Raw genomic sequence first — 11,175 nt, forward strand, 5'->3', positions numbered from 1 at the left:
CCGTCGTCGCTCTTCCCCTACACGACCTCTAGTGCGGTGAATGTTGGAGTTCCACAAGCGATTGGTGTTGTTTTGATGAGAGAAGTATTGTGTGCAGATGAGTTGTTGAAAGTAGAGGCGAGCGATGGCCTATTTCATCCATCACTAGGAGTGAATTACATATTTGGTTCCTCTCTCTAACGGTCTAACCCAACCATTAAAAATGGTGAGTCCATTGAACATTAAAAAAAAAAGTGAATTACATATATGGTTCCTCTTGAAATACCTCTTTTCTGCTTTTAGTCCCTCAAATTCATAAAGTACACTAATGGTCCAGTTTTCGTGTTTTAGAATGCAAACTAGTCCCTCCATTTAACACTGTTAAAATTTCTATGTTAAATGTATCATATTGAGGGGCACTTTAGTCTCTTTACCCCCTACTTCTTCTTCCTCGGGTCTCTTTCCTCTTCAACCAAGAACGCAAGGTATTCCGGTGAAACTCCGGTTGTGAACCATTCTATCACTGGTCATCTCTCGAGCTCAGGCCCCTTCTCCGATTCATCTTCTTCAATGCACCCATTTTCTCTTCTTCTTGCCCCACTTTCCATATCAAATCCAAACAGAAAGTAAACCCAAATTCAGTTTTTGAGAGAATTGGAATGTGGAGGAGATCTCACTTTCATCTTCATAAACCTAAATTAAGACTCCCTTAAAATTTTCTTTCATGAGCAAACTTCTAATTCTACGGATCGATTATCATAAGCAAACCAACGAACCAAATGCAAATTTCCATTTCTTGATAGCAATGAGTTTTGATTGCAGAGACAATGTGCGAGACCTCTAACGAGCAAAAATGGTAAATGAATGAAAATAATCTGTAAGGAAGATGGGGTGGTGGAAAAATGAAGCAGAAGAGAAAGGGAGACGAGAATGATGGCCAGAAGGTGGGTAAAAAGGTGTATGAATGGATGAGATATCCAGTTACAATAATCAAAATTAACCGAGGTTGCGATAGTTGATGGGTTCATCTTGTCCAGGCGGTCCAGCACCACCACCGTAACCCTTTTCAGATGATAAAAACCCGATTCACCGTCGTAACCCTTCTCTGGGTTCTTTTGAGATGTTGGGTCCGATTGTTGTTGGATACTGGGTTGCAGCGACGAGATTCTTCTACATAGACACCAAATGAAAGGGGGAGGCCGGAGATTGTTGCTCTACAGAGCTTGTCCATCGGTGTCGAATTTTCTTTCCGAGCAGGGGGCAATGATAAGAGAGGTACGAAAAAGGTGGACGACGGTTTAGGGTGGTGGCCGACGGTGTAGGATGGCAAGGGGGTCGACGGAGGTGATTGGTGAATTGTTGAAGAGGGGGCCAAACATGTTATGAAAACCATAGGGACCAAACATATAACTTTCCCCCTCTCTATACACATACATACATACATAAAAAAACCATTAAATATAAACCATTAATATTTGTATAAACCGTATAAATCATACTCATATGTCGATTTCATTATTTAATTTTATAAAATTGTTTTATATAATTTTTTTTTTTATGAAATTGTTTTTATTGCAAAGTTCATAATTATGTTGTAAAATATTTACCTATAACTGTTCTATTATTTTGATTTAAAATAAGGAAAAAAATAAATAATTTCATTTAAAATAAGAAAAAAATAAATAATTATTTATCTGAAAAATGTGACACTGCGTAAGATTGTATTAAACCGACGTTTCTTTTTTACTTAAATACAATTGAAGAATATATTATTTTAAATTTAAGATTATAAATTAAAAATATTAATTAATTACTAGAATAGTACTTGCACAATACAGTGAGATATATCTTGATTTTAATGTTTAATTACATTCCGTCTACCTCGATGTTATGATATGATTTTATGTGGTACTGAAAATACGATATTGTTTATATTTTTTGAATAAAATATAAATTTGAAAATATTATAAATTTTTTGAAAAAATGTATCAATTTGAGTATCAAATTAAATATTTAAAAATTCTTGTTTTTTTTTTGTATAAAGAAGATAAAATAATGAAGTCATTTATTTTTTGTTTGACAATATAATTCTTTTATAAAGATAATATTTAGTATTTTATTAAAATTCAAATATTATCCTAAATATAATTTAGATTTTTTATATTTAAAATGAGATATTTATCAAGTATTCGATTATGTTTATCTGCAGTTAGTTACACGAATTCAAACATTAAGCTTTAATAAGTTGTACATATAGACATTTTAATTGTAATATTGACTTTTAAGTAATATGCATCAATAAACAGTACTTAACACATAAAAAATGGATTTTAAGAGTTTTTGTCAAATGTTTTATAATATAACTAGAAGGATACTCACGCAATGCAGCTATATACATTTCAATTTTAATATTCTATTTTATTTTTTGTCTTTGTCGATGTTATAATACAATTTTATATGTTTTTAAGAAAACAATAATGATTTTATTTTGGAATAAAATATAAATTTGAAAATATCATAAAAATTTGAAAAAAAAATATCATTGTYAATATCAAATCAACTATTTAAAAGTTCTTATTTTTTATGTAATTTCTTTAATTTTTTATTATAATTTAATTTAAGTTTAATAATTAAATAATTTATTTTTGATTTAATAATATAACGTTTTATAAATATAATAATTAAATATTTTGTTAGAACTCAATCATTATTCTAATTATATTTTAGATTTTTTATATTTAAAATAAGATTTATTTTCTATATTTGATTATGTTTATCTGTAGTTAGTTACATAAATTTAGCTATGGAGTTTTAATAAGTTGTACGTACACTCAACCTACTTCCACTCTTGAGTTTTAAGTAACATATATTAATAAATACTATTTTATGTATAAAAAATAATTTTTAAAATTTTTATCAAATATTTTATAATATAGTATCAATATAAATTATTCATAAATAAATAATTTTTTCTGGCCCTTTTTAATGTATTTGGTTTGACTATGATGTCAAAGGCAAACACTAGTATTTGACTTTTTTCTAGTTGAGCCAGGACGCCAACGGCGCAGCCTAATATATCCTAGCCTTACACGTGGCATATTTTTTCCGGCTGTCATGATCTAAAATGAAATCAAAGCAGTATTTGGCAATTATTTTATCATATAATTTCCTATCATAATCATAAATATAAATAATACTGAAGTCAGATTTAGGAAAAATAAAATAAAAACTACGAATATCCTTAATAACCGTTTATTTAGATGATACATATTACACATATAAGTAATATGTTTGATATGTACATCGGCATATATTCACATGTATATAAAATTAGGAAACATATTTAATTATTTGTATACGTATATACATACCATATATATATATATATATATATATATATATGATTATATAGGGTTGAGTTCATATGAGACCAAAAGTTTTTCGTGAGACCCGTAAGACCAATTTATGTTCATTGATCAACTTTACAAGCTAATGATCTAATGGTCTAAAGTTGCATGATGACAATTTTGTGATTATTGAGAAGTCTCGTGGCAATTTTGTGATTATGAATGATCAGATTGTAGATCTAATCCAAGAGTTAAGAATTGGTCTTACGGGTCTCACGAAAAACCCTTGGTCTCACATGATCCCAAGTCTCTCTCTCTCTCTCTCTMTATATATATATATATAGAGAGAGAGAGAAAGAGAGAGAAGCGATCAAATGAAAACCAACCTCATTGGTATAAACTGTACAAACCACCTCATACGTTGATTTCATTGTTTAATCTTATGAATTTTTTTCATGAAATTGTTTAATCTTGTGAAATTGTTTCATATAATACTTTTTTTGATGAATTTGTTTCATATATAATTATGAAATTGTTTCATATAATATTAAATGAAATTTTAATAAAACTATTTCATGTATTTCTCTAAAATTAAAATAATGAAGATGATAATATCCATGATTAACACCCTCCACAATAAAAATGGTTAATCAACCTCTCATAATTACAAAAAAATGAACAAAATAAAAAATTATGATTGATTAAATGAGGTTTGCACGGTTTGTACAAGTTGGGTGGTTTTTATTTGAACGTTCATCTCTCTCTCTATATATATATATATGGTTATTAAAGTGTTTCTTTATTTTAAAATTTTTGGGTGGTTTTTTTCCTTAAGTTCACTCTGTAATACTACTTTCAAAGAAAATAAACTAATAATACAGTTTTGTTATTTATGTTTTTATCATTTATTATAGTGTACTATATATATATATATATATGTGTGTGTGTGTGTGTGTGTAGAAGGGGGAGTCATTCAAGGGAAACTAGATACTAGTGTGATACACACCATGAACAATGTGATATCCAAAATAAAGTAATTAATCTAAATAAAGTAAATTGGAATATTAAACTAATTAAACTAAATTGAATAATCAACCCAAATTACTAATTTACCTTTTTATATATTTTTTAAGAAAAATATTAATTATCTTAAATGATTGGCTTACATTGGATCTCACAGTTATCACAATCTAATTAGTTCTCTCTCTCTCTCTCTCTCTCTCTCTCTCTATATATATATATATATATATATATGAAAGTGGCCGAAGACGAGCTTCTTGCTTTGACTTGCTTCAACGAGTCTCATGTTTTATCGTATATAAGAAAAAAATACGTCCAAATTATAAACATCTTACATCCGAATCAAAATCCCAGTTACTTCCAAACTTCTATATCGATCTCTTACAAAATACAAGATCTTCTTATTCTGTACACAGTCCCAAATATCAACAAAAAATATAAACAAGTTTACTCGAGCATCTTCTGCAGACATCAAGAATATTCTTCATCACGTCAAGAAAAAAACAAGTAATTGAATACTTAATTATAAAAAAATATGTTTTAATATTATGCTAGCAAAAATGAACTTTAACTGTCTCAATCTATAAATATACGTTATTTAGTTATACTATATAAACACGTGTCTCGATCTATAGATATACATTACTTAGTTATACTTTATAAACACGTTACGTCACGTTGCGACAAAACAAAAAGAAATTTCGATAGAGATGGTAAATTAAATTAATATATAGTAGTAAAAGAAGACGTGATCCAAACGAAGGTGTAAGCATCCATAAGTCATTAAAGAGCCTCTGCAACAAGAACATGGACGATCAAAACCCTACTCATTATCGTTTTCTTTTAAGATTCAAAATTGGAAAAATCATCAAAATAACTAAATATATTCGATATATTAACGAAATAACCATTTTTTCACGAAATTGCCAAAACGACCACATGGATCTCCCGGGGGAGGGGGGATCCATGACCATAGGGGCGATCCCCTTCTTTTTGAACAAAAAAGTACAAAAAATAATTAAAAAAATCATTTTGATGGGTCCCACATGCATCACTTTATTTTTATTTTATTTTTTTCATTTTTTTAATATCGATTAAGGGGTGTTTTTAATAAATATGAGACGATATTTAAACAATTTTTTTTACCTTTTTAGGATCAAATGTCATGGTTTTAGTATATAAAATAAAACATTTTTATTCTCACAACCTGTAAACATAATCTACCGTGACAAACTTTATAAAAAAATGATTGTACGTGAAGATTTCTAATTTTTACCAAAATTTTTTAAAAGCATAAACTAAGCAACGAATGTTGTTATATTTTTTCTTATAAGAAAGAAATGGTCATGGATCGCCCCCCGGGGGAGATCCATATGGTCGTTTTGGCAATTTCGTGAAAAAATAATTATTTCGTTAATATATCGGGTATATTTTGGTCATTTTGGTGATTTTCCCTTTAAATATCATACGGATCAAATACTTGTTATTTTTCTTTTATTTTTGTTAAAGAATTTTGTCATCTCTTTTTACAAACCCAAAAACTCGTTTAAACTTAAAAACCAGTTTTTACAGTGTTTATATAGTATTGTTTCTAGAGCTAAATCTAGAAATTTAGATCATTGCACTATTACAAAATTGAGGGTTTTATAGGAAACAACCAATTCATAAGCGTCCTTAATAGACCACTTTATAAAACTTAATTTATGGGACCAAAAAAATAAAACGTTATGTCTAAAGGCGTTGTAATAAGATTTTTAAGAGTAACATTAACAATTTTATAGGACGTTATTTGAAAAAGTATCTTATAAAAAGATGAGTTTATAGGAACTTTCTCAAAAGTAACCTATGAAATTGTTAATATGACGCTTTGTATTGAAAGTGTCTTAAAAAACTTGTTAGATTATCCAAAAAAGTCCTATAAACTTGTTACAACGCTCATTTAGATATGACACTTTATTTTTGTTCTTATAAACTAAGTCTTATAAATTAGTTTATTAGCACGCTTAAGAATTGATGACGTCCTATAAACCCAATTTTGTAGTAATATTAGAGACACATTTAAGGGTATAAAAAATCTGAAGCTATCCAAACTAAAATGGTTTCAGATTATTTAGTTTTAGGTTAAATGGTTGGTCGCTGTTATTTTTTTTTTTTACTATTTCGACCAAACCAAAAATAGATTATACTATTATTTTATTTATTTTACTTTTATAAAGCTTATTGATCATTACTCTTGAAAATAGGGACAATTGGGGGCAGAAAGCTAAAAGGATGGGGGCTATGTGATAAATAAGGAGAAAGTTTAGGGTAAAATTTTAAATTATTCTTATTTGGTTTCATATATGAAATGGTGATGACTTCTTTTTTATACACAAAGCAGTTTTAAGTGTTTGTTATATAAATACTGTATTTTCGCATCTATAAATATATAAAAATATTTATTATTTATTTGGTTTGTAAATACGAAAATTGAAGTTTTCACATTTCAAATGAGTTTCAAATTGTCGATAATTATTGTCTTAAAGGAAATGTATTGTTCAATTTGGTTTTTTTTGTGTTATTTATGGGTTTAATTTTTTTTATAAATACTAATAATAAATTAATTGTTTTCATTATGAATTTTGTAAAATATTACTCTACCAAAAGAGACAAGAGTTTGGTGAAGTCCAAGATATAATCATACCAAGGACCAGATCCTCAATTTTAGCTACCAATAATTAATTTTAAATTATATATATAGGGTTGGGTTCACGTGTGTTTACGTGAGATTCGTGAGACCACTTTTTTTATACTTGAAACTTTATAGTAAAATGTTGTGAAGGTAAAAAAAAAGGCGAACTTTTATAGTAAAAATACTTTGAAGGTTACCTTGACAGAAGTTTCAAGTATAAAAAATGGTTTTACGGATCTGATAAAACAAGTTGGTCTCACATGATCTCAAGTCTATATATATATATATACATTTATTTCATCCCTTGTATAAAAATTATTAGGTAGTTATCATCCTGAAAAATTCTTCCAAGGACCATAATTAATTAAAAAAAACTTTTTTTTTTTGAATTATTTGTTCATAATATACATATATACATATAAATACATTTACATGTAGAGAGAGAGAGAGAGAAAGAGAATAGCTTCAGTCTTACAAGAAAAAACAAAAAAGACCATAAGCATCTTGAAAGGTATATATGAGACAAAGAAGGGAGAACTCAAAAATGATATATATATATATATATATAAGTTATGTATGTATAATTGAACAAATAATGTATATTTGTGCACAGAGGTTGGAAGAGAAGAGAAGGTACCAAGATATGATCTTGAATAGGTTTATGGATATGGACTACGGAGTAGGAAGAAAGCCATAAGGCTCAAGATGGATAGCGTCTTCATCAGTTGATATCATCAATATACATAAGATGCATCTGGATGTAGGCGCTATCCCTCCTGAGCTTTACAGATTATTCTCTACTATTTGGTATAACTCATTGATGCTAATTTACTTTCATATTTTCTTCCAAAACCTTCTTATGTGTGTGTGTGTATATATACATATACTTTGTGTGTGTATATATATATATATATATATATGTATGTATATGTATGTAGACATACATAGAGTAGTGGGGGAGAAAGCCAAAGGAGAAGGTGGTATTTATAGGGGTGGGGGTATGGTTGTATTGATTTGATGATGGGAGAATGAATTGAATGGTCGGTTTATTACCAAACAATTTATGGGGTTGATCTTTGGTTGATGGCCGGACCCATATATACTTCTATTTCTATTTATTTATTTACTTATAATATACCATAAACAAAAAAATATATTATATGTAATATCAAAAATAATTTATGCGACTCATATATTAGAGGTTGTTTGTTTATCTCTTAATAATTTCATTAAGAAGCAGTCTTTGAATCACTAGAAGATGGATCTTATTTTATTATTTTATAAAATTAAAAACAAATTAATTATTAGGTTACGTTATAGAAATCAAGTTCTTCACACTAATGTAAGGATTTTGTATTTGATTTGATCAACTAGAATATATCTACAATGCTAACAAATTATGTATTGTTATCAGTTAGCCTTGTAACATTGAATACTTTGAATGGATTCCGTTTAAATTTAATATTTAAGAGTTGTTTATCAAACATTTATTGTGTATTACAGGATAAGTAAATTCTTATCAATAAATTTAAAGATGTTTACCCGGTAAATGAGAATGATAACCCTTAAAAGTAAATTCTTATCAATAAATTCTTGTGTGTGAGTATGAATATCTGGTTCATGTATAAACGTATTTTTTTCACATGGAAAACATTAGTTGACGTTTCATCTATGATACAACACCGCATGAACAATACATGTTCACATGTGTTACTTCATCTATGAAACAACACATACAAACCGGTGTGTTTCAGACGGTTTTTATTTGATTTACCCATACATATAGGGGTAGGTTCAATCACGAACCTAGTTCCCATTGTGAACCTGGAACAAACGAGAGTGTGAAAGTGGCATATATTCATCATTAATGTTGTAAAACATTCACATTCTCGTTTGTTCGTTGATTCACAACGGAAGTTAGATTCATAACTGTACTCCCACCTCTCTCTACGCATGTGTGTGTGTGTATATATATATATTTATTTATATATTACAAGGTCAATTCAAATTAAAATGCTAAATGTCGTGAAAATGTAAGAAATGAAGGTTCGTATGTGAATCATTGGAAAAATCAATGTGAAAATACATATGTGAATCTATATGAATAATTTGCAACATGGTTCACTTATGCATATTCAAAACGGTTCTTCTGAATTTTTAAATAATTCACATATGCATCTTCTGACGATATTTAGTTTTTTTATTTGAAACTCCGTATATATATATATATATATATATATATATATATGTTTTGTATACATTATAATAGCACTAAAACATATGAACCATAATCAAAGCTACTTCTTGTGAAATATATTTTTGTCATTTCAATAAATATACACACAATAAAATAGAGATATCTCCATAATCACATATGAAAAACACAATACACAATCTCCATGTGGAAAATATCAACCAATTTCACAAGATATTTGTTTGTAGATATTTTGCTCTATCACCTTTTTAGTATCTTCTCATGATTCCCTCTTCACAAATCTTCCCTATAAAAAAAACAAAGTGTCATTCATATATATATATATATATATATATATATATATATATATATAGTATACACTGATACTTAAAATAATGTTTTAAAACACAATTAATAAGCTACAACCTTGAGTCTTGGTCTTTTATCAGCATTGAGCTTTCGAACTTGATATCTTATTTTTCTGGAAAACAATCTGTTATTACGCTTCTTTCTGTATCTGAGAACACTTGCTTCTCTTTTTGTTCTTGCTTCTTCCATCACCGGCACCTCTCCCATCTACAACATTCAACACAATATATTGTCTGTTTCGTTGGTTTTATACAACATATTCAATATGGAAAAGATCAAGCATTGAAAGTTTCAACGACAAACATCTTATTTTTACATGTCATGAAGCGTATTTCATAACAGATAACACAAAAGAAGAAAAAAAAAAAGTTAAAGCAGAAAAGATAAAATGCTGCAGCAATAAAAATACTATTTGTAGCAGTTCCGAGACTCTTGAAGATTGTTTGAGAAAAGAGAGCCCAAGAAAAGAAAACCCATAAAAATTCCTACTGATTCTACTTTGACAAATTGAAAGTATCTAACAACAGAAAGCATGAGTTTTGACCTATGGCTTTGAGAATTTGGGAAGTTTCTGAAGCCTTTTTTTTTTTGGTAGTACTAAAACGCAAATGAAATTTGAAAATGTAGCAACTAACATAATAATCATTGGAGGTCGAACGAGTAAAATCATTTGTCAAACATGGACCGCGATTGGACCATGCATCCATAACTTCTTGGTAATTCAAATTCAAATTCAAATTCAAACACGAATTCTTCTCCTTATCTTCTTGATCTTCATCTTCTTCCTCTTTCCAAATCCCACAAATTTCTCTTTTTATGTTTCCAATCAAATTGACCATATTACCCTCTCGATTTTCGGACTTGTCATTTGTCAAACCTTGATCCTCTTCATCAATTGAGAATTCATCCCATTCCATTAAATAATCCAAATCGAATTCTTCGTATGTCGAACTCACAATACCTTCTGTTTGATTCCCTCCATCTTTAATTCCCCAAGTACCCTTGAAATCAGATAGATTATCGTCGTTGCTTTCGAAGAATTCAGCTATTACCGAGTCAGGAACTGTTTGCTCTTCTCTCTTTGGAGATTTTAACACAAAATTTTGCCTCATTTTTCAATGTGTGTGTGTGTGTGTTTTGGAGATTCTTGAACTATGATATGCATGAGGGTTGTGGGATGTGTGTGAACAATAATATGGGGTTTGGGTTGGGCGGCTTTTGGTTGTTCTTTTTGTTGGCTGACGTGGCCTTATCTTTCTCTTATTGGCCAGACATGCATCCTACGTGGCATTTGTGACTAAATAATGTAAGGTCTCAAATAATTTAGGATATTGCTTCCAATGATTTCCGATCGAATTGGATTTATTTTGGAACATGGATGGTTGTGTTTTTTAATTAATAAAGCCTTTTGAATTTTAATATAAAATCATAACAAAAAAAAATCCAAAAATCATTTCTTACAACAAAAACGGGTTTATAAGATGTTAAAAATTGATTTATTAAAAAAACTAATATGGTATTTTAATTTTTTAAGTGTATTAGGATGATGAATTAATAAAATATTTTAATAATATAATTAATGTTTAAATCATTGA

At 28.6% G+C, this 11,175-nt stretch overlaps 1 protein-coding gene across 2 annotated transcripts; it reads right to left on the reverse strand.

The window, feature by feature from the left end:
- Window positions 1-9,321: 9,321 nt before the first annotated feature.
- LOC112518171 (zinc finger protein CONSTANS-LIKE 8) lies at window positions 9,322-10,763 on the reverse strand. Of its 2 annotated transcripts, none has more exons than XR_003069792.1 (3): window positions 10,125-10,763; window positions 9,638-9,787; window positions 9,322-9,518 (listed from the first exon to the last, which is right to left on the reverse strand). XR_003069792.1 is itself a non-coding variant. In XM_025125777.1 (3 exons), exons 1-3 carry the CDS (start codon window positions 10,690-10,692, stop codon window positions 9,492-9,494), a joined length of 654 nt encoding a protein of 217 aa, XP_024981545.1. In that variant the 5' UTR covers window positions 10,693-10,763; the 3' UTR covers window positions 9,322-9,491. The 2 variants fall into 2 exon arrangements, 1 of the variants encoding a protein (XP_024981545.1); XM_025125777.1 differs by having other exon boundaries at window positions 10,216-10,763.
- Between the last annotated feature and the right edge of the window lie 412 nt (window positions 10,764-11,175).

Source organism: Cynara cardunculus, assembly GCF_001531365.2.
Source record: "Cynara cardunculus var. scolymus isolate 2C chromosome LG 9, CcrdV1, whole genome shotgun sequence".
Classification (NCBI taxonomy): Eukaryota; Viridiplantae; Streptophyta; class Magnoliopsida; order Asterales; family Asteraceae; genus Cynara; species Cynara cardunculus.

Coding starts and splice junctions, on each gene's coding strand:
- LOC112518171 (XM_025125777.1), bottom strand. CDS start 10,692: ATGAGGCAAAATTTTGTGTTAAAATCTCCAAAGAGAGAAGAGCAAACA. Junction 9,788..10,215: donor CGACCTCCAATGATTATTAT/GTTAGTTGCTAC, acceptor TGAATGTTGTAG/ATGGGAGAGGTGCCGGTGAT. Junction 9,519..9,637: donor ATAAAAGACCAAGACTCAAG/GTTGTAGCTTAT, acceptor TTTTTTTTATAG/GGAAGATTTGTGAAGAGGGA.